Source organism: Hippocampus zosterae, chromosome 17 (assembly GCF_025434085.1).
Source record: "Hippocampus zosterae strain Florida chromosome 17, ASM2543408v3, whole genome shotgun sequence".
NCBI lineage: Eukaryota > Metazoa > Chordata > Actinopteri > Syngnathiformes > Syngnathidae > Hippocampus > Hippocampus zosterae.
In genome coordinates, this window is record NC_067467.1 from 8354432 (window position 1) to 8381534 (window position 27103).

General features: G+C 43.0%; 2 protein-coding genes and 2 long non-coding RNA genes across 6 annotated transcripts; 1 reads left to right on the forward strand and 3 right to left on the reverse strand.

The window, feature by feature from the left end:
* Nucleotides 1-25: 25 nt before the first annotated feature.
* LOC127589737 (UNC93-like protein MFSD11) lies at nt 26-7916 on the forward strand. Its single transcript, XM_052049007.1, has 13 exons — nt 26-390; nt 1756-1811; nt 1885-1992; nt 2077-2156; nt 3417-3513; nt 4335-4393; nt 4484-4631; nt 5111-5160; nt 5628-5693; nt 5771-5896; nt 6033-6207; nt 6390-6525; nt 7288-7916. The coding sequence occupies exons 1-13, from the start codon at nt 301-303 to the stop codon at nt 7444-7446; spliced, it is 1350 nt and encodes a 449-aa protein (XP_051904967.1). The 5' UTR covers nt 26-300; the 3' UTR covers nt 7447-7916.
* Nucleotides 6747-18192, reverse strand: kdm8 (lysine (K)-specific demethylase 8). Of its 2 annotated transcripts, none has more exons than XM_052049010.1 (9): nt 18007-18192; nt 11924-12409; nt 11649-11821; nt 10531-10663; nt 10378-10446; nt 10145-10294; nt 9917-10009; nt 9517-9710; nt 6747-7446 (listed from the first exon to the last, which is right to left on the reverse strand). In XM_052049010.1, exons 2-8 carry the CDS (start codon nt 12395-12397, stop codon nt 9546-9548), a joined length of 1257 nt encoding a protein of 418 aa, XP_051904970.1. In that variant the 5' UTR covers nt 12398-12409; nt 18007-18192; the 3' UTR covers nt 6747-7446; nt 9517-9545. The 2 variants fall into 2 exon arrangements, with proteins under 2 accessions (XP_051904970.1, XP_051904969.1); XM_052049009.1 differs by lacking the exon at nt 18007-18192 and adding an exon at nt 12984-13400.
* A 2060-nt stretch (nt 18193-20252) lies between these two features.
* Nucleotides 20253-20550, reverse strand: LOC127589767 (uncharacterized). Its single transcript, XR_007959502.1, has 2 exons — nt 20420-20550; nt 20253-20339 (listed from the first exon to the last, which is right to left on the reverse strand). It is a non-coding gene; the product is annotated as an uncharacterized LOC127589767 (long non-coding RNA).
* Nucleotides 20551-20638: 88 nt separating this feature from the next.
* Nucleotides 20639-22840, reverse strand: LOC127589768 (uncharacterized). Of its 2 annotated transcripts, XR_007959504.1 has the most exons (3): nt 22567-22840; nt 22421-22488; nt 20639-20686 (listed from the first exon to the last, which is right to left on the reverse strand). It is a non-coding gene; the product is annotated as an uncharacterized LOC127589768 (long non-coding RNA). The 2 variants fall into 2 exon arrangements; XR_007959503.1 differs by having other exon boundaries at nt 22421-22840.
* Between the last annotated feature and the right edge of the window lie 4263 nt (nt 22841-27103).

Below are 27103 nucleotides of genomic sequence, written 5' to 3' on the forward strand. Positions count from 1 at the left end.
GCTGTCGGCTACAGTAGAGTGAAAAAGTCACCCCCCCCCCAAAAAAAAAGCAGAAGTGGGGAGGGAAAGAAAAAACCCTCCGTTAATCGAAGTCACAAGTTGTCATGCACGCGTTGTGTGGCAGCCTTAAAAGAACCTCACGATGTTGCCACTACCGCCCCCTACTACATTGGCATTTTATTAAATGTACCTGACAATTGGGAGGTTTTCAAAAGTTTGTTCCGGTGAGTTTGGAGGGGCGAAGTCCGTGAAATGTAGCAGCGAGGGCGACGAGGAAAAGAAACAAGAAAAAGAAGCACCATGGCAGACTGGAGGACTTTTAATGTGGTGATTTTGGGCGTGGGATTCTTGTTTATCTTCTCCGCCTTCACCACCTGTGGTAACGTTGAAGTAAGTTTTCAACGTTTGCCTTTTTTCATACATTTGCCTCGACGTTCTCTAATTATTATTTTATTTTTATATTTTAATTGAGCTGGAATTGCCATTTCCAAAACAAGATATTCCAATTATTTACATTTTAAAAAATGTTTTAATTTTTTAAAAAATCCTAGGTTGTAATTGTTGTTTTGTGTGGAATTTCCCTCACTGTAAACATGGGTTTATTCATGTCGTTAAATTTATATTATATATATATATATATATATATATATATATATATATATATATAAATATAATTTGTCCAAAGCAGGCCTTTACTTTTAGCCGCATGTTCTTATTTATATTTTGAAATATAAAAATTCACTCTTTTTTGGGGCTTTCTCTCATTCAAAATCATATTAGATTTATAAAAAATATTTTTGGGCTACTTTCTCCAAGGCTTGTGTTGTTTACTTTTATCCTTAGCATTTTGTGGTCGTAAGATATATCACGACGGGGGAGTACAGACATAGATGTCAAACTCAGGTCCTGGAGGGCAGCTGACCTGCATGTTTTCCAAGTCTCCCTGTTCCAACACACCTGATTGAAATGATCAGATCAAGCAAGCTCTGCGGAAGCCTGACATTGAACCTGTTCATTTGAATCAGGTGTGTTGCATACGGGGAGACTTGGAAAACATGTAGGACAGCGGCCCTCCAGGACCTGAGTTTGACACTTATGCAGTAAGATGTTTCTACACAATTTTATGGTCATTATGTAAAATGAAATTTTATGTGTCAGATAAATACAAGTGGTATTGGTGGTTCTCAGTATCAGAGTGAACACTTCTTTTAGTATCTGTCTGGAAAAATGTGGTATACAACAGGCTTCATTCTATGTTTGTTTCTCTCACTCAAAAGATGGTATTATTAATTTTAGGGATGTTTGATAGCCTTTTTTTCTGACAGGCACCAGTAGGAATGATCCCAGTAGTACTCTTGATACCTAAAATGTCACTTAATACAACAAAAGATAATTGTGAATAAAGAACTTTCTGTCTTTGTACCTCACTTTATGGTTTACTGATTTGTCAAACGGCCTTAGTGTAGCACCAACTACTGATAAGGGTTTCGGATTGTTTATGCCTTCGGTATCGGTGGCTGGTCCTGGCATCTTTCAAGAATACCCAACACTGTACTTTGAAATAAGGATGGTACCAGCTTGATACCGTGACCTGGTATCGGTACTCACCCATCAAGCAGAAAAGACAGTGAAAAATCAGTGTCATGTGCATCTCGTGTTTCCAATTTTGCTCACAAGTCCAATGAGTTCTGCTCTGCCATGAAGAATCTCACGACATAATAAAATGGGCATCCTTACTTCTGTTCTTCTTTTTAGCAAACGGTGGTGAAAAGTCTGCAGAATGACACCTTCACAGGAAGTGGATACCACAGGTGGCGCAAATATTGAAATACACATTTTTTAAACAAAGGTTACCGCAATGATCACAGTCTGTCCTTTTTTCAGTCTGGGAATCATCTATGGAGTCTTCTCGTTGTCCAATTTGGTGGCGCCCGCCGTGGTGGCCGTGCTAGAACCAAAGATGACCATGTTTTTGAGCGGGCTGATATACAGGTAAGAGCTCACGCTGGCGGGAATTCACACACAGTGGGACCACATCGATCTACGGCTCATCACCGTGTCGTCTTGTGCATCTAGTGGCTACATCAGCGTCTTCATCGAGCCGTCCACGTGGTCCTTCTACTTGATGTCCGTGCTGCTCGGCATTGGGGCCGCCAGTAAGCCCTTCCCACCATATTCATACTTAATATATCTTTAAAAGTACAGTTGAGCCACTCATGGAAAATTTATCAATAATTAGGTGTGTATTTTTCCCCAGTTATTTTTTTTTACATTTGTAATATATTAAAAAAACGTTTTTGTAATCTTATGAATATGAAAATAAAAATACAGGTCTCTTTAATGATACACTGTACGCTATTTTTGAATTCTTTTTCTCATTTATCTACAAATAAACTGGCCAATTCCCTTTTAAGCATAAAACATCAGGTGTTTTATTCAATTGTATTTTTATTTAATTATTTTTTAGTCATACAAAAAAAATCGTTTATTAATCTGTAGATATGTGGTTCCAATAAATCGTAAAGTTTTTTTTTCAATTGTAATTAATTATAAATCCAGGTACATGTTATTTTGAGAGAGAGAGAAATCATTGTAAAAATAACCAGGTCGGGTAATTTTGTCACTGTATTATAAATATTTTAAATTGATACATTATGTAAAAATATCTTATTACGTTTGCCATTATTTTAATAAATCCGCTTGAGTATATCTTCAATTTTTTAAATTAAAAATGTAGTTAAAATAATCCAGGTCCATCCATGAAATAGTTTTTTTAATTTGTAATTTATTTTAATAATTACACACGCCTTTGTGATTATACATTCAATTTATTTAGTAACTAATTTTAAATGCATGTCAGTTTGTATTTGTGTAGTCTATTTAAAAAAATCCAGGTTATTGCATCAAATGCTGCAACCAGCAAGTTGCATCTAAGCAAACAGAAAAAAACAGACAGAATTAGGTAAAAAGGAAAAAAAAGAAGGGGACATTAAGAGGGGAAAAAAACAAGGTGAGATTCTAAGGTTTGACATATCCAGTCATGAATAACATTTGTGCGGGAAGATATGGATTAATTCGAGACCTCCTCTGCACATGTCAAAATTTGAAGCAAAGGATTTAAATAAATGTGAAATCCCCCCCCCCCCCCCCCCCCCCAAAAGATGGTAAAATTGTTGCAGAGCACCAAACTCAAAACTGCTAGGAATCTTAGGAGAGGGAAAAAATAGTTGACGATGCCCTCGGGCTGTGTGCTGAGAGTACATGTGTTACTTAACAGCACATAAAAGATAATGTCACACTTGATGCAGCCAATTTAACTGCTCTCTCCCCTTCCCCCGCCTTCAGTCATTTCTCCACTCACATGACCCACATGGCATCCTATTTAAATTTTTTTAACTTCTTGTTTCCCATTGCAGTGCTGTGGACGGCTCAAGGGCAATTTCTGGTGGAGAATTCGGAGGCTTCAACTATCAACAGGAATACGGGCTTGTTCTGGGCTCTGCTGCAGTGCAGGTACCGACAATCATCACGAGAAAGGTTTATTCGTTTAAAACAAAAAGTAAGTACAGGAATGTGCGACCACATTCTGAACCCTCATTCCGAAAAATAATTAAATAAAATAAAATGCCGGAAAAACTGGGAACAATCCAAAAATCTGAAAAACTATTGGGGGAATACAGTAAACAAGTCCGAATATGCAAATCCGCTGGTGCCTAATATGCAGGGTTAGACTGGAGTTTTAAGTAGTAACATCACAGATGACCACTAGATGGCAGGCATGTCTCAGTTGCACTTACACCAGTGCATATACTGTATATAGTCATATACTGTACTACAACATGAGTAGGCTTAATATTTTTCTTTGTGGACAAACAGTACCTCAACAAAATAAAAGTTTTGAGTGAGTTATTTTTTCATTTTTAAAAGTGTACAAAATTAATTATAGCATTTCATGTGTTGGTTTGTTTGGTTTTGTAGTTTTGTGCTATCCTTAAATGCTAATTTATGTGCAACTAAGCCCTTTGCACTGGAGGAAAAAAAACAATACTGTATGTGCCAATTATTTTGTCCATATAGCATATGCAATAGTATTTTTGTCATACATCTAGTTTGGAAGCGTGTGGTCCAATGTGGAATAGCATTGATGAAAAATTGCATGGCATAATCAACTTTTTGATTTTTTTTCCCCCTTTTTTCACCAAATATGAAGATATATCTTCCCTTAATTGTAATTGGTTTACTACATTCTGTTTGCTCAAGTATGTCCTATATTGACAGGCCAAAGACGAAATCGACGTTTTCCATCCATAAAAGACCATTTCCTTTATTTGCAGCATGTTGTTCGGCAATCTGTGTATTTATCTGGACTGGAACGGAAGAGCAGAAATACCAGGTAGTACGATCATGCTTGGAATAAAGGAGCATGATAATCAAGCCCGATGGATTGTTAAATGTCTCTGGGCTTGCATTATTATGTGGTCAGAGAGCAGCAGGAAGAATATCTTCCTCTCGCTGTTGGTGGTCTCCATCGTGGGGACGCTGTGCTTCCTGGTGCTGAGGAAGACTCACCTGCCAGAGGAGGAGATGCTCTCAGAGGAGGAAGGACAAGCGCTGCTTTCGGCTCACGTGGTGTAAGTGGAGTGTTTCTTTTTTCTTTCCATGCAAGGCTTTTATTGTACTAAATACAATTTAAATAAACTCAAATTGAAAAACATTTTTGGAAATGAAATTAATATGAAAATTCTTAAAAAAACAACTACTGAACTTGTATCTTACGTTTATAAATGCCTAGACTAACTATAATTATAGTGAAAATATCCATGTTAGTCTTTGTCAATAAATATCATACTTTTGGGGTTTATTTTGAAAGTATTTCATTATTGCTGTACGCCCGTACAGAAGGAAAGTCAGACAGTCGTTTGAGAAGTCGAGTATAACTTCACAATTTTATTTATTTTTTAAAAATCTAGCACTTGAAATATATTCCATTTAAAAAAAAAACTAAAACAATCCTAAAACTAATAAATACAACACTAAAACTAACAAACTTGCTGCAAAAACAAATAAATAAATAACTGAAATGAACACACTGCATCTTTGTTGTTTTTAGGTACAAGCACAGCGTCAACACGGCCGTTCAGGACGTAAAGGCGGATTTCAGTAAGTCTCATCTGATAAATTAACATTGCCTGTATGTACCGGTAATGTTGCCAGAGTCATCTTTCGAAAGGAACTTGGTTATGTCACTGAGTGATGACTTACTATTGTCATATTTCTGTTGTTTTATTAAACCTTTGCTTCAGGTTCCTGGGAATAACCTTCCAAAAATTGTTCCTCGATTAGAGAAATCGTTCAAATCTGAGGTTAGCTGCAGCTAATTTAGGGCAAGTGGTGGGGTACACCCTGGATTAGTCACAAGGCAATCACAGGGCAACATATAGGCAACCATTTACACTCACATTCATACCTATGGACGAATTCGACGATCTGGAAAAACCCCAGGCGAGAATATACTGTATAGATGACAAAATATTGTTGAATGGCGCTGTCAATCAAAAAAAATGGCATGATGGATGTTGGGTGTACCTAATAAAGTGTCCATTAATAGGAATGTGTTCCGTCCCTAGAGACTATGCTCCAACTCCTCAAGACCAGAACCATCCTGCTCCTGAGTCCCTGCATGGCCTACAGCGGTGAGTGATCCCATCGGTGTGCTGAGCGGGCGCCCCCCCCCTCAGCGCTCTTTTTGAGCTTTCGTCCCCTGGCGCAGGCCTGGAGCTGTCCTTCTACAGCGGCGTTTATGGGACGTGCCTGGGAGCCACGGCTCAGTTCGGCCAGGCTGCTAAAGGCCTTATTGGGGTCTCTGGCATGGTGCTGGGCGTGGGCGAAATCATAGGTGGGTTCGGCCATGAAATACATTCACACAAAACAATGTTTTGAAGAATCCAACTCGCAATGACGCTGAATGGCCAACGCTTGGCCCAAACTGTCACGGAGATGGACTTTGTGTATTCTTTCCTTGTGCTTGCCAGGCGGAGGCTTGTTCGGCTTGGTGTGCAAGAACAATCGATTCAGACGCACCTCGGTGGTCTTCCTGGGAATGGTGGTACACTTCGTGGCCTTCTATCTCATCTTCCTCAACATTCCCGATGACGCCCCGGTGGTCTTCAGCACCGCCACCACCAAGAGCCCCTTTCTCACTCCAAGGTGTGTAGATGGTTAGAAATAGATGCACAGATTAAATTTGATGGATGATACATACAGTAGATTAACGTGCTGTTAACCATAGAACAGGAAGCGGGGGCTCTTGCTTCTCAGTGCACTACCGGCGCGAGGAGTAAGTCCACATCAGCAGGCTCGTCATGCTAATGCTTGCCATGCCCTTGCAGCATGTCCATCGCCCTGCTGTGCAGCTTCCTGCTGGGCCTGGGAGACAGCTGCTTTAACACGCAGCTCTACAGCATCCTGGGCTGCGTCTATGCCGAGCAAAGCACACCCGCATTTGCCATCTTCAAATGTATACAGGTGACTAAACACACATGCACGCGTATAAAAATATGAAGATTTTGCTTTCCGAGACGAGAAGCATTTCATATTTGGGAGATCTGCTTCACACCTGTATTGCATTTTTCTCAGAAAGAAGTCAAACATTTTCTTTCCAAACTGAAAAATTCTTGATTTTGCTTTCCTCGACTCGCTAAAGTAATCAAGTTTTCTAAATCTAGGATTGAACAGAGGCTTCAAGCTGTTTAATGCCATGCTGTTTATTTACTGCCAAACACACAAAGAGGATTTTATGTACGTTGTGTGTTTAAAACAACGTTAAGAATAGCCCACTAACCTAATGTTAATGTCAAATGCTATTGACATGATAAGGGTTAGCGTTGAAACCTTTGAGCAAGACACATTTGAACAGCAGCAGATTGTAGACAACTTAACCCTCACTGGCATATATTCTTTATCCTCCACAGAGTGACTATTATTAATCATAGTGAGTCAGAGTAGCAGAAGAATTACTGTTCTTCGTCCTTCTCCCACCAGCATTAAGTCAAGATAAACAAAGTTTAATTCAGATTCTATTTGTTATTGGATTGGGTTTTTTTTCTACTGCATAAACTAAAAATGCTTGAAGGTTTTGTGTTGCTGTGAAGTAATACTTGGTTTTACAAGCGCTATATGAAAGAACAGCGTTCATTTCTCTTTCTTATTGAATCAACAATTGTTTCTTTATTTAAACTTTTTTTATATCAACTGTTTTTTTTTTTCCTTGGCTCTTGTGTTGTTCAGTCGGTTTTCGCAGCATTGGCGTTCTTCTACAGCGGCAACACGCTGCTAATGTGGCAGCTCCTCCTCATGGTGGTGCTGGGCTTCAGCGGCACGCTCTGCTTCTTCGTGGCCGAGCGCATGCACGACGTGGACGCCTCCTCCATGGTGGTATTGGAATAACTAGAGGAAAAAAATAAAACTACATAAAAGGACACTATGAAAGGCAAGCAGCTTTAAGGCACCGAAGCTTCTCTTGGTTTAAATCATTGTGCTCAAGGCCTTAAGACTACACCGCGATGACGACCGTTCGGTAATACTCGTGCAATCCTCTTTATAAGCGTAATCGTTTTGTTTGCTGCGCATGGCCTCCTATGCTGGTGAAACACTTTTAGGAAAACTGCTACTTCATTGCTTTCATTGATCATCTTTTTTTTAACTTTGAGGTGCAGCAATCTCTTCTCTGTGGTCGCAATTCATTTCTAGCGCCGTGAAGTCTTAACTTTTTAATAGACGCACTCGACTGTAGATTGTTTGTTTAAAGCCACTGCAATCAAACCGACATTTCAAAATAAAGCAATTTGTTTAGCCTGCATTTCCCTATTCATTTTTGACACTAATAAAAGCACTCTTGTAGTCTGAGTGTAATTTGATGACGTTTCCAATGTCAGCTTTATTTAACTATGTAACGCAAAGTAAACATGAAGAACTGCTTTACATCGTTCTTTATTTCTTCAGAAGCTCAATTGTTTATAAACAGAAAAATGCTTGAATTTTTTTTCTCCTCCCTATAATTGATTTTGCACTTCTGTGAATCACTTAAGTAATATTTTGTCCTATGTTTTAAGAGTGATATTTTCAGTGAACCTCTGAACTATTCTGGTAGTTTGACCGCTGCTTCACATCTGTTTTGGAATCAAACTGCTACTGCAGTCCTGGAATATCAGACTACATTCTTCAATCCCACTCCCAATCCTCAGTCCATGAGGGGCAGAATTTGGTGGGATCCATGCAACACAGATGTAAAGCAGTTCTCAGCTGTATTTTAAACGCTTGTGTGAAAATATGCTATTTAGCTACATCTGTGCATATCAAGTACAATCACAACAACCGTGCTGATAATGTCATGTAAATTGAGCAGAATAATATTTTGGAAAGACAAGTCCATCCATTTTCAAATCAGCTTATCCTCAAAAGGGGCGCGGGCTCAAGACAAATCTCATTACACCTTGCGAATATACTTATGATAATGACAACTGGAGGACTTCTAAAGGTGAGTTGATGCTGCTTTAAAATCACTGCAGTTTGAATTTTCACTTTATTCCACATCAAATGAAAGGGGAAAAAAAGCTCAATTATCACCAAACGGGAACAATTTAATGGATTTGGCTGCGAGTTGCCCAAAAGCATGTAGGTCGTTAATCAAAAAGCAGTTGACAAAAAAAAAAGGAGGCACGATGGAGGGATGGGGCAGCTTGCATTACTTCACTTATAATTGAGTATTGATCACTTCAGAATGAGAGTAAGCAGATTTGTGAGATCTGAAGTCAATATTGCCACTTTACTGAGCGACGATAAGGCGGTCCAGTTTGCAGTGTTTAGAAGACATTCAAAATAAAACAAAGACAGGATAACTACGGCACAGGAACGTAGGCCTTATCCGAGTGGCTGCATGTCTACCATCGATAAGAGGACTCCGTGTTTATCTCGATAAAGTTTTATTAGAGTTATGCTAAATCTGTTGGCCTTTATTTTTAAAGTTGGCTCATTTTGTAGGTAATATTTCTACGTTCAAACAATCGGAAGATCAGTTTCTGTTTTGCTTCAAGGACCGACCCCTTCACTGTAAAGTGTAATTGAAATGTTAACATGCTATCATAGCAAGATGGCAACTTAAGATATCCTTTATTTGTCCCACAATGGGGAAATTACAATCAGAATTCAGAACTTGATTTCACATTTCGCGTTGTGTTCACTTTATATTTCTAATGAGAATTGATCAAATGCTAAGATGCAAAATAGCACACGTATGTGTGCGCCTGTGTGCACCCCGCGGGGATGCTTCATTTATTCACCCTCAGCTGTGACATGCTTTACCCAGTAGTATGTTTAGCTGCCGCTACCTCATTTGCATACGTTATGCAAATACGACCACCTGAGGATATTTGTCAGATTAAAAGGTTGAGAGCGATTAAACGGCACAAGCTGTACAAAAAAAATGTTGAAACCAGAAGTACTGTACATATGAATCACCTCATTTCATTTTCTGTCGTTTGCCCAAATCAGGACCACCAGAAGCTGACGGAGAAGCTTTGCTCCAGCGAGCGCACGTAGTGCCAGTGTTGCACCGGGATGAAGAGCACGTCTCCGGGCTGCAGCACGCACTCCCGGTACGGAGCCTTGGAGAACTCCGGGAAGCGTTCTGTGTCCGGATTCTCCACGTCCACCTAGGCCAGGGGAAGAAAGGTAATCAATCACTGAAACCACAATTTTTTGCTATGAGAACTGTTACAAGTTGTACAAATTGAAAAGTGTTGAATGAACATTAGTTAGTGTGTGGTTGAAAAAAATAAAACACTTTAAAAAATATAGAATAATTTTCATTTGAGAAAAAAAAGGCTTTTTTTACAAGCGGGCATGATACCAATCACACCTGGCTTGTGTTGTGGAGGAGCTGAGACGAGTGTGGGTAGAGCTTGTCCGAGTCTTCGGGCGAGTACAAGCGGACGTATTTGCTTCCCACTACCTGACAAAGACAAACGGAGTTTAATGTTCATTTATTAAATTATCATTTTCTTCATTCCAGGAACTCGTTTGCTTTACAAGTGGCCTCATTCCAAACTAGAAGCGGCGACATTTAAGGTGCCATCTCCACGCTTACTTGCGCCAGTAAGTTGTGCTGGGGGTCCTGGTGGAGGGGCGACACGGTCCCGGCGGGCCCGAACCAGGCATTGACGGTCACGTCGTCCTCGTCGCCGTCACACAGGCAGCAGTAATCAGGAATTCGGATGTCGTCCTTCAACTCTGGTATCTATGGTAACGGCTGAATTATTCCACATCCAACTAAAAAATATACAGTACATTGTCATTCATTATTTTATTTTGCTGCTCCACCTGCTCGAAGAGCTGATGCTGAGCCAGATAGCCGCATATAGGTGTTGCCCCCTCCTGCCGGGTCTCGCGCTATAACACATACACACGACATACCAAAATCAGTAAATCTTCCAAAGCATACGGTTTAAGCTTTCTGAGGTGTAAAGAACTCACCTGTTTTAAAATATAGCGGTCGATGAATTCGTCGATCGTCATCAGCGTCTGGGACCACTCCTCGTCCGTGTACCTGGAGCCCACCTCCACGGGGACGGTGCGACACCCCGCCACCGACCTTAAATATTCTAAGCTTTGGAACGGGGTGGACAAGAAGGGTTATTACATTTGCTCAGACCAGTTTACACTTGAGCACAGCGAAAAGGAAAACTCTCGGGATGGAAATTGTCTGTTCCATGTCCTTCACATCCAGACTCTGCAGCTTTTCTCGTCACTCGCTTGGATAAGTGCACTTAGCTGCTTGACAAGTGAAAATCAGACTGATTGCATGACTGTTTAACAGCGCTGGAGGACCAATAACTGTTGCACGCAGAGGCAGACGGCTGCGCTTGCACTTGTTGCGCTTACTTCAATCAAGGAGGGTCACTTTTCATCACTGGGGCATTTTTGGGGGATCGGGGGATGGTTGTATGTTACCCTTTTAACGCATAAGAGATTTGGAAGTGTCTTTTCACGTGCGCTAGAAACTAGAGAATCATAATAATAAGAACAGAATAAAAGACCTTAAATAATCCTTCGCAAAAACAAAAAAAAAAGTAAATACTATAATAAAAACTGAAAGAAAAGAATCAGAAAAACTATAGAAATTGAATAGAACATTGATAGCAACACTTCAAAATAAAAGGAAAAAAATGCTAAAAGAAAAAAATTTAAGCTAAAAATATAAAAAAATAAACATGAATATGAAATTAATGAAATAACCATATATTAAAATTCTAAATGACTAATGGCAAACATAGTAACTAGTAAATGAGTAAATATAATTAAATATATAATAAAATCTGAGGTATATAAAAAAAAACTAAAATTGGCAAAAAAGTCCTAGCAAAATGAAGTAATAATTATAATAAAAATTAAAAACATGCTAAAACAAAGTAAAAATTGCAACTCTGGCAGAATATATCAAATCTTAATGGCATTTGCGATAGAAAACGATGCCTGAATCTGAAACGTCATACCAGGTTGAATCTGGATTTGTTCCCATTGTTCATTTTCATTTCACATGGGAAAACTCCATGTATCTGTTAAATCCCATCAGATTAAATAGTAATCCAAACCTCCAGGGGTGCTGGTTGAGGGCAGGCCAGTGATCGATGGTCCCCTCCAAGAGGACCGCTTTGGAAGGGAGCAGGTAGTTCTTCTTGAAGCTCTCCAGAGACGGGCATTTTACTCTGGGAATTGCCTGATCTTCTCCGATCAGCGGAACATCTGGCAGTACCAACTTCAGCCTCTGTTGAAATCACATCACAACCACTTGTTCACCATGCCACCCAGTATTTTGGTGTTATAGTTAGAAAAAAAAGTCCCAGCTTTCATACCAGAGCACACTGACCTTGGCCTGTGTATGCTCTCGCTCCGTATGCTTTCTCCCGCCTTCATTTCTGTTGTCTTTCTTGATTTTTTTCTGCAGAATCCCAACCAGAACTTGTAGTCGATCGTCCATGATGGCGGCGCCCATGAGCAAACCCATGTCACAGGTGCGCATGGCCTGCAGAAGATTATCCTCCGAAGGTTCCGCTCCGCACAGGGCGCATACTTTGAAGAGGCACCCGTATGAGTAGACCCGGCGCCACTCCTTGTCCACGTGGCGCCACGTTCCCGTGTTGAGCTTCTCCCACGACACGTCCAGAACGATCTGAGCGTCCAGCAGGCGGCCTGTGGCCGGGGCGCCGGTGTATAGCTGGTGTCTGGATCTTCTCAGCATTTCCATCACGCTCGCCTCCACCTTGTCGTTGAAGTGCAGTGGGAAGTGGTCTTCGTCTGGTGGAAGAACAGCGGAGATCTTGGGCCACAGAGACATTGTCATTGACGAGGAGGTCTGAGGAGCAGAATGTCAAGGTGAGAAGTCCATGTTAAAGTATCATGACTACTGACATACACACTCGGATATGCCACTGCTAAAGTGAAGTGGAAAAATAAAAGGAAAGCAACAGTCACGGATGCAATTTCAGCTGTTAATTGAACGGGACAAATGATCAAACACCAAAATACAAAATGAAAACACAAGTAATTAAAGTAGGTCAAAACCTACACACAGAAACTTTCACGCAGACAAACCACCCACGCTGGAGCCAACCAGACTTTAACTACGGTACTACTTTTGTTGTTGCGACTTCCGGCTTGTCGCAACATAGAGTAATTACACTTTTTAAAACGATCTTATTTTTAAAAACGCGTTTGCCTTAGAGCGAGAGAGAGAGAGAGAGTGTGTGTGTGTTCTGTTGTAGTATTGTTATTCTATGTTAAACGTTCTGTAAAGCACTGCGTTACAGCTGCAACATTGATGATTTGGCGGCCCAGCAGTTATTTAACCATTAAACTTAAAACGTATTGTGACTCCAAACTTCTGACTCTCTGCTGTCTCTAAAATGTGATTACAAATGTATGTTTACCTTTCAAAAACCGTACAGCAATGCCAGGCGAAGTCCTCAAGTTACGACACTATGCGTGTACGCAATAAATAAATAAATAAAATAAAATGCAAAAGGTTCATTTGAGGAATCATAAATTAGCAGTGAGATGACGGCAGCCAGATAATATTTGGAACAAATCGGAGAAATATACGCGAGGCTTCCATATTAACGACGCCGATGCGGTGTGTCGACATAAACAAACCGGAAGGAAACGACGACCCGAGACCACAGTTTTCCACACTTGATCAAGAATACGCGCGCACACTAAAAATCAACATTGAAAACACTAAAACACAACTCTTAACGTTAAATTGAATTAAATGAAAAACGTTCCGCAAATAATTTATTTACAACAAGGTCATTTCTTTAAATTACGGATGCGAATTGCTGCCACATCAGGAGAAAAAAACAAGAAACTTATCATGCGAAAACGTGACACTTTCGTATTAAAACAAAACAAACGCCATGAAACACTAAAACAATGCACAATTTTATTCTGAGTCAAAATCCATAGAATAAAAACGTATTTTAAGACGAGTTTTAAAAATGGGCGACATGTTTAACATAATTTCAACACAAACTTTTAAATAAAATTTTTACAATTACTACTGTTCTAGCCCCTGTACATTGCTGTCTAGATAGGATTTGGCCAAATTGACAGTTTTTGATCGTCAAATAAAAGAAGTTGAACAAATAATTAAAGTAATGTGTTGCACGAAAATTAAAACATTCACCACATAGTGGAAAAAAATAACAAAAAAAGTAATTAAACGAAACATATTTAACAAATACATTAATGTAATTAAAGATAAATAACTACATTCATTATTTAATCATGTGGCCTGGCAGGCCAGTGGTTAGCGCGTCGACCTCACAGTGCAGAAGTTTAATTCCAGCTCCGGCCTCCCTGTGTAGGGTTTGCATGTTCTCCCCGGGCCTACGTGGGTTTTCACTGGGTACTCCGGTTTCTTCCCACTTTCCAAAATCGTGCATGTCAGGCTGATTGAACACTCTAAATTGTCCCTAGGAGTGTGTGTGAGCGTGAATGGTCACTATATAATTTGGCCACATTGACGCAGGCTTGTAAATCTGAATGTAGTGGATAATAAATTATAATTGATATTCTTTGTCATTTCTATAGCTGCACAAGGCTAATGGATCAAACATAAAACAAAAAAAAATGCACAGGTTCCTTTCATCGCCTCATTTCCCCACGCATGCTCAGAAGTAACGGACTCATGGTTGTTACAGTGACATTTAGTTTTCCTTATTTCCCCGTGTTGGCACAAGCTTTTATGTAAATAGCGGGAATTCCCAGAAGGTGGATTGATATGTACAGTGTCTTCTCATGCAAAGCTAAAACAATAATTGGATTTGTCTTCATGATACCGCCATGTTAGTTGAGCTCTTCTTTTGTATGCTATTGATTTTTTTTTTGTATTTTCTAGCAGGGTTAAAAGTCTGAGCAAACATGATAGGGACCCTTCGGAATCGAAAGCCGCACGCCGCCGTTATCATATGTCAAACGCAATGAAATTCAAATATTGCGGCTGCAGATATACATATATATATATATATATATAATATATATATATATATATATATATATAATTACAACTTCTCCGTCTCGCACATTTAAACATTTTCAAACATGCATAAGGCACATATTTCAAAAGAAATATCTGAATTGACTTTTCAGTGTCTTTAAAGTAAATGAAATGTTCATGATGAGATCTGTTTTTTTTTTATAGTTTCTATTTTATATTCTGGATTTGACATCATCACTCTTTTGAAGGGGACTTGGAGGAGCAAAATGAGGTGAGTGTAAATGTTGTCACGCTTTAGCTTCAAGGACAGCATCTGCTGTCTTTCATAGGACCCATAGTTAGAAAAAATATATTTGGCAAAAGACCTGCTCCAAAAAATTGGAAAATGCGCACACACAACACTTTCACTGCGAGGTAATCATGTGAACTGATGGTGATTGGATGTGGTGAAGCTTCAAAACGTTGCTTGTAACACGAAACAAAACCAAACAAAATTACTCTCCAAAAAACCTCTCCTAAACAAAACAATTGTAAGTCAATGTACCACTGGACATACATTTTATCCAAGCATGCACATGCTTCCAAAAATTGAAGATTTATCGGGCGTGCTGAGGCCCCCCCCAAATAGAATTTGTTGTAAGAATCACGATAAAAACAGCAGCTCAGGCTCTAAAAGGACTTGCAGCCACTTGATAACAGAAGTCAGTATTTCAAGATAAGACTGCAGTGAGCTGGTCTCAGCTGGCCCACCACGCTCCATTTGTTTCTCGACGTGATGCTGGGAAAATAAACCTCACTCGCAGCCATGCGGATGCTTTGTGTTTATGTGGCCCTGCTCGTGTATGTGCTAGCGGGGGATGCACGGGGGGTTGGGGTTGTAGGGGTGGGATGGCTTGTGGATGTTCTGTTCACACGCGTTTGCGCTTGTAAGATGCCGTGGGGGTCAGAGGGGCTGCCGCTGTTTGCTTGCGACCTTTTGTCTATGTTGACATGGGAGGAGGCCCACGCTCTCCTCAGGCGCTCTACATGTTGTCGCCGTCAAATGGCAACCCTCAACACTTGTTTGAAGTTTTTCTACCTTGAAATGGACAACGTTACTGTTAAAATGGGTAGCAAAAAATGTCAACATTTCAAAGTCATTATTTGTTACATCCACATGACGCTTTTTGGTCATCATTTTAGCAAGGATCATGGAAGTTGATGCGCCATGATGTGCTTTCGTGGATCACATAAAATGATGCGGCGGGCCAGGTCTGGCCCTCTGTGCCTTGAGTTTGACACCTGTGCTGCAAGTCAAAACAACTCGGCAAATTGATTTTGGAGCAAACAACTCACTTGGAGGATATGGAAAGTAGAGGCGTGTATTTATATATTGAAACAAACTGATGCCACAAACTGTATGAGGGAAAGTTAAAAAAAAAAAGAAAAAAAAAGTTTCCACATTATTTCCAGCCTTAAATGAGATGCAGTGTTTTTTCATTCCTTTGGGCCAAGTTCACCCTATAGCCCCCCCCCCCCCCCCTTCTCTATGTTTTTCATTTACTTTTAATCGTTAATGTTCAGCTTAACGAATGAGAATCTTTCCTGGAGCCTATTTGGACTGCTTTGTGCAGTAAACAATTAATTAGGTTCATAAGAACATTTTTCTCTTTGACCCTCAACAACAACAAGAAAAAACCACTCTGCAGCTGTTCAGGGCAGCGTGGACCGTGACAGTGCCCCCTGGGAGGGAGGCGGGGAACGTTGGGCGCCAAACCGCGGGTGGGATGTAATCAGCACCATTACGCTCCAGGTGCTGCTGAAATAAAAGATGGAAACAAGCCTGCTGCGGTGTTGCCATGGATTAGAATCCAATTAAGCACTGTTTAGCTGCGCGCAAACTGCCCGGCCTTTGCCTGTTGACTCATGAAATGAATGCATTGTCGCCGCACAAAGCCAACATTGCAACGGGGGTGCAGCCGCGTAATTTCGCCCAGGCGGTGGGAAGCACTAAGAATCACGAAAGTCTGTTTTAGTTTTTTGTGCACTTCCAATTTGTAAACGGGGCATAGGGGAAATATTTTTGTTTGTTTATGTTTTATAGCAACCTTTTCATAATGTTTGATAATAGTGATGGCAAAAACTACATGTAATGGTTTTAATTTCCTCAACAACAAAAAATACTCCGATGCTACGGTCAGATCATACTGAGAGATTTAACAAAGATGACCAAAAACATTGGCAGCTCGGTGCTCGAGTGGTTAGCGCATCGGCCTCACAGTGCAGAGGTACCGGGTTCGATTCGAGCTCCAGCCTTCCTGTGTGGAGTTTGCATGTTCTCCCCGTGCCTGTGTGGGTTTTCTCCGGGTACTCCGGTTTCCTCCCACATTCCAAAAACAGGCATGGCAGGTTAATGGAACACTCTAAATTATCCCCAAGTGTGAGTGTGAGCGTGAATGGTTCTTCGTCTCTGTGTGCCCTGCGATAGGCTGGCAACCGGTTCAGGGTGTCCCCCGCCTACTGCCCGAAGACAGCTGGGATAGGCTCCAGTACCCACCGCGAGCCTTGTGAGGATTAAGCGGATCAGAAAATGGATGGATGGAGGGACAAAAACGCTTTCTTGAAAATTGCAAACTTCCCTTTAAAAAGGATTGACGATGGCGATATTTTCTCTTTCCATTTCCTCCATTTGAGAAAATTATATTTTCCGTTAGAACAACTTGGAAGTTAACCAGCACCGTAGAACGTCCACGTTAATACCTTCGCACCCCCATAATCCGCTTGCCATTTCTACCCCGGGGCCAATTGACACTCCCGTTAAAGCGAGGCGGAGGTGAAGGGTTTGCCACATTTCCTCGGAATCCCCCTTAATAGACATTTTGGTAATACCCCGAAGAGGTAACAAATGAGAGGTGTAAAGTTAAACGTCCTGTGAAATCATCCCATCTTGAAACAAGCTGCCTTTACGGCCTCAGGAGGCTTTCACCGCACACAATTATCTTCCCGGAACACGTACACACTCCAGGTCCGCTCACTTTCAGATGTTTGAGATGGCGGTGGTGATGGCGTGCTCGCCAGCTTGGCTCACTTCAGCGCCGTAATCTGTCCGAAGCATTTCGGATCAAATGAACGCAAGCAGGTGTGCCCCCCCGCATCCCCACGGTGGGCACCCAGGTGACACCTGCTACTTCCCCTTTAATTTGTGCCGAAACAGCTGTTTCAACCAGGATGCCGCTGCCGGTGAGTCGGCGGGGCCACGCTCTCCACTTGATAGCAGTCACGTTTGATTTGGAGCACACGGCTTGGCGGTAATGCATGCATCAATACTTGGCCAGTTAAAATAAACAAACAAACAAGAAAGCCCCCCTACATTTGGCGAGTAACTGGACTCACACCCGGTCCACCTCCATTTTGACTTTCCGTCTGCAAGAAGAAGAAGGCACAAGGCCAAACAAGGTGAGCAGATGAAAGGTCACCACTTTGCTGAGCTGCGAGCCTCAAGGCGATTTAGGATAACTTTGATCCTGTGTAAAAAAAAAAAAGGGTGCACCCATCTCAAAACACGATTCAGGGTATATCTCAAGCAGGCGCTCGCTCCACAGGGAGATCGTCTTCCTTGAAGGGGTAAGAGCTCACTGGTTCGTGAGAATCTACACCAAGTTCTGAAACGCAGTGCGTCACCGCTGCTAATAGGTAGAGGATGGCGCGTAAGTTTCACCCTGTGAACTGACTTCCGGGACCAGACAGAAGATTTTTCAAAATTTTGCCCCCATGCAAGCGAAACAAAAGATTTCTTGATCTGCATGCAAATATAATTTAATATGCTCTAGCGGAACCACTTTATGCCATGTTATGATTATTTTTCTTTTTTTACAGTTGTGGCTGTTGTGAATGAACGATATCAAATATAGCAGAGTTGATTTTTGATAAAGTGTGCATGTTTGTTGTCCTGGGAATCCAGCTACGATGTTTTCACCAAACCTAGATTAAAGGCGTTAAAAGTTAGGTTCGCTTCAAAGTAAATCGCGTTCATGCAGTTCTCATAAGAATCGAAGGGTTTTTTTTTCTTCAGAAAAAAGCAGTAACAATGAAAACCGTTGGCAAGAACCCTGACGTGAATGCGCATTTTGCTGCCTTTGCCAAAACGTCGCCGCCCAAGTGGGATCGGCGCTTAAGTTAAATGAATCACAAGTTTATTTGGCTTTGAACTGAAGCGCAGTCGTATAATTGTCAAGAGAATTTAGAAAGATGTTTTTTTTAAAGAAAATGTTCCATATGACCTGATAATCTAAATCAATTCTCAAATCAACTGCAGTTAAAGTGAATGTCATTACTGCACTCCTGTTAAGAAATTTTTCAAGTACTATAGTTTGCAAAAATGTGTGATAATATCTAATAAGCACCCTTTGCTTTGTCAATTCTCCAAACAGTTGAGCATCACGCAGGGGTGTCACGCAAGATGGAGCAATTTTTCTGATTCTTCTCCCCTGTGCTCTTCTCTTCTAAAGGCACACGCGGGCGGGAAAGGAGGTGATTGACGCCACCCGATCCGCATGCAAATATTTCACTTCACGTTGATGTCATGTCAATGTGTTGTGTGTGGCGGGAGAAGTTTGTTTACCAGCAGAGTGCAGTGTTGTGGCAGCCAAGCGCTCCTCCCTGGTAAGTCGATTGTCGGTCAATCCGAGAAGTGTATCTATCAAACAATCAGCCTTTCCACAGGCTTGATTGACACTGTCGAGAGGTATTGAAATCAACCATATGTTGATTATTGCGCTTGTGGTTTGCACTGCAACTGTCAGTCATGAAATTGTGTGTGTGTGCGTGTGAGGTGGTTGGGGGTGGGGGGGGGGGGTCTGTGGGAGTACAGCGCCAGCCTGTAAAACATAAGGGCCTTATTTATTGCAGACGGTGCTGCCGTCTGCATTATTGGCATTTTGCTCCCACAAAAATGACCTGCGATATTGATTTGACACATATTTTTTTCAAAAATCTAAGTTCATTTCATGATTATATACTGTTTTGCCTTAAGTTCCTCAGTTGAGTTGAATTTAACTTGTATTACAAATCTTTCGGTTTGGGTATGACAATGGCTATGAGGGTGCAAACAACAGTGACAGTTGTACACTGATTGATATTGTCAGGAAACGCATGCAAATACTCTTTAGCTAAACCGACAACCTAACATATAATCCTACCTAACCCCAAACGATAATCCTACTCCAAACGTTAGGAGGGTTGTTCTGGGGTTTCCTTTCAACATTCCAAATCCGACCCTCGGAATCCAAGACGGCAGGTAAAAAAAACTGGAAGCACATACCCAGGAATTTTGGGGGTCCAGAATATGCATGAGACCCCCATCCCTTGACCCAGCGACCCCCCCCCCCCCTACCTCCCCTCCCCGAGCCCCCTTTCTCCGGAGGCTCGGGAGTCGCTTCACGAACTCTTAACGCCAAGCCTAACTGCATCCCTAAATCCGAATGATCCGATAATTGTATCTCATCAAGATGAATGCATTGCAGTCTCTCAACGTGTTGCTTAGTAATATTCAGATGTAAAGTGGCCAAGAAGAAGTTGCTTAGTGACTGAGCCGGGGAATGTTTTCACCGCGCTGTTATTTGTTGTTTGTGAGTCTGACCTTGGCACACTTCGAAGTGGGTCGGCATTGGCTTCCTTTGAGCGTAAACTTGAATTCAAAACGCTCGCTTTGGGGGGGGCCGGGGGGGGGGGGGGGGGCGTCAAATGCGTCCCCCGGGACGCACGGTGCAGATTCGATTGAGGTTGAAAGCCGGTTCATTTTTGGCAGCACCTGTGACCCGACACAAACAAATGGACCAAAAATAAGGCAGGAGAGAGGGGCCTATGATCCCCCGCCCCCCTCCCCTGCACCCTTCCCTGTCTTTCCGGGTATGCAGAGGCGCGCCAACAGGTAATGACATGGTATTGATCTGGAAAGCTGAGGAGCTGAGTGATGATGTCGCCCTCCTGGCTGACGTGCGGTAATGAGTTGCCTTCTCATTGGCTCCTCCACTCCATCCTGCAACGTGTCACATTGACGCTCCGTGCAGGAAGGAAGTCTCCGTCATCTCCGTCAACCAGACGCAATCATTCTTCAAAGCCCAAGAAGCGCACATGCTTAGTCACCTGGAATGGAGTCTTAAACGCAGACAGGACAAAGACATTCCTTGGTTTCCTTTTCCTCCTACGCGGAAGGACTTATGCACGCGGCACTTTTATCTTTGCTTCTGCTCGCCGTCAGCACCCTGTGTCGCGCCTCGCCGCTCCGAAAAAAAAAAGACCAAATCAAAACAAAGCTAGGTACTTTAAGGACAGTTTGAGCAAGGTTCCCTCTAATTTTCCATGCATCTGAACATTCACAAACGCCCGTCGTCTTCCTTGGACCATGGTGAGCAACATTCGCACGGTGGCAACCGCTACAACATATAACAACTACAGTTGCTTTGCAAAAACCTGAGATCATAATAAGGTAACTGATATTTGTATGTTACCAAAAAAAAACAACAACAACAAACAAACCATTTGGGGGTTTGTTGAATTTTCAGAAATGTCCCACATTGTGTGGCTTTGAAGTGAATTCCGCTCATTTAAGTCTCATGGGAATTTAGTTGGATTTTGTTCATTTTTCATGTTTCTTCTCACATCTACAATTTGGATGTATTAAGCATACAAATTAACCTTTTTTTTGGGAGGCGGGGGGGTGTAGTTTCATGAATTTGGCCCCAAATAAAGATGAGAGAGAAGCGTGTTCATCTAATCCGCATGAGATATCAATAGGATTTCACAGAACCGAGTCAGTTAGTGGACTGTAGCTTGTCCATCCATTCATCCATTTTTTGGATCTGCTTTATCCTCACAAGGTTCGCGGGGCATGCCGGAGCCCATCACAGCGGTCTTCGGGCAGTAGGCGGGGGACACCCTGAAGCTATTGCCAGCCAATTGCAGGGCACACATAGACATACAACCGTTTTTGCCCACACTCACGTCTTGGGGCAATTTAGAGTAACACTGTCTTTTTTTTTTTTTTTAAATCATGAAAAAGAAAAAAAAGCCATTCATCGTAACCTTGGAAACTGCAGTCTTGTTTCAACCAATTGAATGCATTATGAGTTTAATTTGGGCTTTGAAGAACGTTACTGAACATTTAGGAGGATATGAAAGCGGAGCCTGACTATGCTATTTGGTGCGACTAATTGAGCCTCAACTAGTTTGCTGTCCAACTACTTTTCCTCCTCCATCATCTTCCCCAATCTATACCCAGCGCTTCAGTCATCCCAAACGCGTCATCCTGCCTCCCCGACCGACATATTTCAGCCTTTGCCTTCATTTATAATCCTCGGCACAACACCAACACATTTCGTTTCTCCCAGACAATGACACACTGGGGCGTGATCTGTGTGATGGAGACATTTCCCGCTCCGACTCATCGTCCCTGCCTGCCTCCATTACGGCACTGCAATACATCTCGCCGGCGTCCGGGCCCCGATGATGCTCGGAGGACCTGGGTGGCCGTTCCAAGAGGAAGGGGGGGGGGTCACCCAAACCCGCACCCTGCATCATTTGTGGCAAGCTATCAACAGCATCCTTACATTTTTTGGAGTCTGATTTAGAAAGAGAGGCACAGGGGTGTGGGGTGCTGATGATACGCACCCCCCGCCGCTCCCAGGCCCTCACCATCTTTGAACAAAAGACACCGCAGAGATCTACTCTTGAGGAGACACATGAATCATCGCTGACAAGGCTCCTCCCGCCGCGCTGTTGCAGCCATGAATAATCCACCTCAGCTAAGGCCTTGATCAATTAGTCAATCTCTCAAGTGCGCCTCTCAATTAACAAGGTGATTCCCGATGCTCCCGACTCGGTACGCCATACTTGTCTTTGCCAATTTAGGCCCCAGTCCAAGCATAACTCTCGGCGCTCTGGAGATTCATAGGCAGGCGCTGAAAATACGAGTTAGAAACAATTGGCTGAGATTGATTTTGGTTGCGGATGACCTTTCCCTAAACCCTTTTAGTTACCTCCACTCTGTCCGTCAAGCTTTCGGAGCCAACGGTCAACTCTGGCTGCAGTCCCACGGAGATATATCAACCAGGTTTGGGGGGTGGGGGGAGGTGGTTCGGGGAAACCCGTCCGCAAAGAAACAATGCAAAACAAGCTAAAGGAAAGATTCAAAAGCAGCACCGCTACAAGGAAGATGGATAACTCCAGAGATAGAAATCAGTGGTGGACACCAGTTTTATCATGAATACAAAACTGGGTGAGCATGTCTATGGTAACAGGACAAACACAAAAAAAAAAGGTCTCAAGATCACAAGTCTTGAAATTGAACATCAAGTCAGAAGCAGGTGTCCGTCCGAGACAGATGAGTGATGTTACTTGGTGATTCATGGGCGCCAACCCTGAAGATAGCGCCTCAAAAACAACCGCTAGAGATCGATTTGGTCACCAGATGACCTTCCACTAAAACCCCCTTAATTGCCGCCGCTATGTCTGTCAAGAACCAACAGTCAGGACCAACTGCACTCGTGGCAGAATCGTCTAGGTTTAGGAAAAATGACCATGATCAAGGCGGTCCGGTGGCCCAGTGGTTAGACCGTCGACCTCACAGTGCAGAGGTTCAATTCCAGCTCAGGCCTCCTTGTGTGGCGTTTGCAATGGTCTCCCCAGGCCTGTGTGGGTTTTCTCCGGGTACTCCAGTTTCCTCCCACATTCCAAAAACATGCATGGCAGGCTGATTGAACACTCCAAATTGTCCCTGTGTCCCTGTCCCTGTGAGTGTGGTGTGGATGGTTGTTTGTCTCTGTGTGCCCTGCGATTGGCTGGCAACCGGTTCAGGGTGTCCCCCGCCTACGGCCCGAAGACAGATGGGATAGGCTCCAGCACCCCCTGCGACTCTTGTGAGGATCAAGCGGATCGGAAAATGATTTCACCTCCATTGTGGCGCTTGGGCACGCCCGATCCGAACCTAATGTGCTAGTAAAGAAGTCTGTCGGACTCCGAAGTCCTCTCCAATAGAGCGTTGTAAGTGTCAGTTGGGCGACTGCGGCGCTTTAGGTTGGCTGTAATTGGAGCAATCCGTTCCCTTCGCCCCCGGGGCCGCAAAGGCCGTTGGAAGGCTGCCTAGATGTCCTCAGTTTCCCCTTCGAAAAGCTCACGAATGTTCTCCGCCGCACCGCGACGACCTCTGACATTTTTCACCGCTGCAAGCCGCCAGACGCCTGCTCGGCCCACCCAAGCTTCCCGAGGGGGAATGGTGGTGGTTTTCGCTGAGTGTTTTTTATTTTTTACATTTTTTTAAACAGCAAATAGAGTTTGGTTTTGTTTAAAAAAATAAAAATTGAGCAATTATGGCTAAAATCAACTGAATCAATCAACCGTAATTATCTAGTTCAGTTGCTGGCCTAAAACATGGAGACGAATCAAAGTTCGTTAATCTTTAATATCACACTTGATAATAAACCTAACAGAGATGCAACAAAAGGAAATAAACGCAGATAAAAACAAATCTTGCAATGTTTGGCCAAATCTTGCGATGAGCTGCAATTAATGTGCTTTTTTTTTCTCCTCAGGAGCTAAGCGAAAAATGAAAAAAATAAGGTTAAATAGGATGTTTTACATGAGTCACGATCCTGAATCAGACATGTTATTAAGACATCCGGAAACGGTTGTCAATTATGAAAAATAAATAAAATAAGTACAATGTGTCCCGAGTGGTTGGAACAATTACTAAGACACTATTTTTATTATACATGATCTCGTGAGCATTAATGATGGAATACCCTTACTATTAAAAACATCCAGAAGGGTAAATCAAATGAAGGAGATGTCAGTAAGAGAATAACATTCCCGATACAATTTGCGTGTACACTGAAGGCCCAAATGCAATGAATAAAAAAGTCAAAAGACGTACTTGCGATCGTGCAGAAATGGAATTATGAAATGTGGATATGGAAGACGCATGGCAGAAAGGCAGTCTTTTCTGAGCGCACTAAGCCCGAGGTGCAGCGTTCTCAAAGGTTCGTATCTGAATTATTAAACATGCAAACTTTACTCATGAATCTTTCAAAGCCAATCGCACCTTAACTGACAGGGGAAATAATAACGAGGTGTCTGCGGATTGACTTTTAAACTCCGAGCATTTTAGACAATCCGCGCGCGTCCTCTTAAGATGAACACGGAGCACTTCTTGATAAATTTGAGGCACAAGTGGTCAAGCCAACGTGATGCTTTCTTGTTTCTTTCTCGATCGGCTCACAATTTGCCTTTGGAGTGAATTGAAAAAAAAAATCCCACTTGGATTTTGTGAGCGTAATGTTACAGTTCAATGCAATGAACTAAAAAAAAAAAAAGCTAAAAAAATCTCTCTCGATCTCTCTCTAAGAGCGGCCCGGTGGTCCAGTGGTTAGCGCGTCGACCTCACAGTGCAGAGGTACTGGGTTTGATTCCAGCTCCGGCCTTCCTGTGTGGTTTGCATGTTCTCCCCTGTGCCTGTGTGGGTTTTCTCTGGGTATTCCGTTTTCCTCCCACATTCCAAAAGCATGCATGGCAGGTTAATGGAACACTCCAAATTGTCCCTAGGTGTTAGTATGAGCTCGAGTGGTTGTTTGTCTCTGTGTACCCTGCGATCGGCTGGCAACCAGTTCAGGGTGTCCCCTGCCGACTGCCTGAAGATGGCTGTGATAGGGTCCAGCACCCACCCCGCGACCCTTGTGAGGGGAAAGCGGATCGGAAAATGAATGAATGAATTCTAAATTAAAAAAAATTATATATATATATATATATAGCGGCTGGGTAGCTCAGTTGGTAAGGCATCGGATTGGCATACGGGAGACGGTGGTTCGAATCCCGCTTGGGGCAAATATGAGCACATAACACCATCCAGTGTGGGTCCTTGGGCAAGATCCTTCACGCTAATGCCTACCTCATACAATGATGAGAGACAATAAAACGAATGGCATGCCGGCTCAGACGTCGCCCGGCCAAACAAGGTCTGCGTCAGGTGCTGGGGAACCAGAGCACCTTGATATACCACACCAGACAAGACCCAAGGTGTAGGTTGTGCAAAGAGGCACCTGAGACGATCCAACACATAACTGCAGGGTGTAAGATGCTGGCAGGGAAAGCCTACATGGAACGCCATAACCAGGTGGCTGGCATAGTCTACCGAAACATCTGTGCGGAGTATGGACTGGAAACCCCAAGGTCAAAATGGGAAACACCTCCGAAGGTGGTGGAGAATGACAGAGCGAAGATCCTGTGGGACTTCCAGATCCAGACTGACAAGATGGTAATGGCGAACCAACCAGATATCGTGATCATAGATAAAGGGCAGAGGAAAGCCGTTGTAGTGGATGTAGCGGTCCCAAGTGATGGAAACATCAGGAAGAAGGAACATGAGAAACTCGAGAAATACCAAGGGCTCAGAGAGGAGCTGGAGAGAGCCTGGAAGGTAAAGGTGACAGTCGTGCCTGTGGTGGTCGGAGCACTCGGGGCAGTGACCCCCAAACTAGATAAGTGGTTGCAACAGATCCCTGGAACAACGTCGGACATCTCAGTCCAGAAATGTGCAGTGCTGGGAACAGCAAGGATACTGCGCAGAACCCTCAAGCTTCCTGGCCTCTGGTAGAGGACCCGAGCTGAATGAGGGACGGACACCACAGAGGTTTTTTTTTTTTATATTGTCACTTCCCACCTCTACATTTCACCCACACCCAAGTTGGACAACCGTACTCAGACTTGGCCAATCGAAGGGTGAAAAGGAGTTGAAGTTCAATTAAAAGGGACTAAATGGCACTAATATGAAAACAGGCCAAGATGCCGTTCCCGTGTCGACAAATGGGCGCTCGGTAATTAGTTTATTCGCAGTGATGCAGCCGGTTTTAATTGAATTAAGCAAACAAACCCTCCATTAGGCTGCCCCCTCGCAACATGAGGGGAGGATCACGACAGCGCTCGGCCGCTTCCTGCACAGTCGCAACCCCCGCCGCAATACGTGGCCGTGCTGGAGAGACTGGCAGCGCTGCAGCGGCCAGATGCATCACATTTCCTGGCTCGTTGGGAGCCTTTCTCTCGCCTCTTTTCTTCAGATTAGTCATGCTTTGATGGAAGGCCGTCTCGAAACAATTGGCACGCTGAAACGCAAATGCTTGGGTGTCATTTCACATCGCTTGCCCTGACTAGGGCTTCCCGCAGAGAACCTGCGAAGATGTTTGTCCTAGCATTAACCGGGGTCTTTTATCAGAATGACTCAACTTTACCCATTTAAGTTGGGTAATTGCATCAAAGTACCTGGCTATTGCCGTCGTGCTGCGAAACTGATAGCAGGATTAGCTCCGGCGTGTTCCCGCACTCACATGAGTTGACATGAGGCTCAGCAGGACGCTGTCTGGATTAACGGGCGAGCTCACCTTTAAGTGGCCAGCCAGCGGGGGTGATCGTGGGCCTCCTGTGGTTTTCCAGAAAGGACCCGAGAGCAGTGAAGGTGTTGTCACAGGAAATGTAGTCGCAGCGTAATTAATGCAGAGTTGATTGTTTTGTGCTCGTCGTTTACCTAGC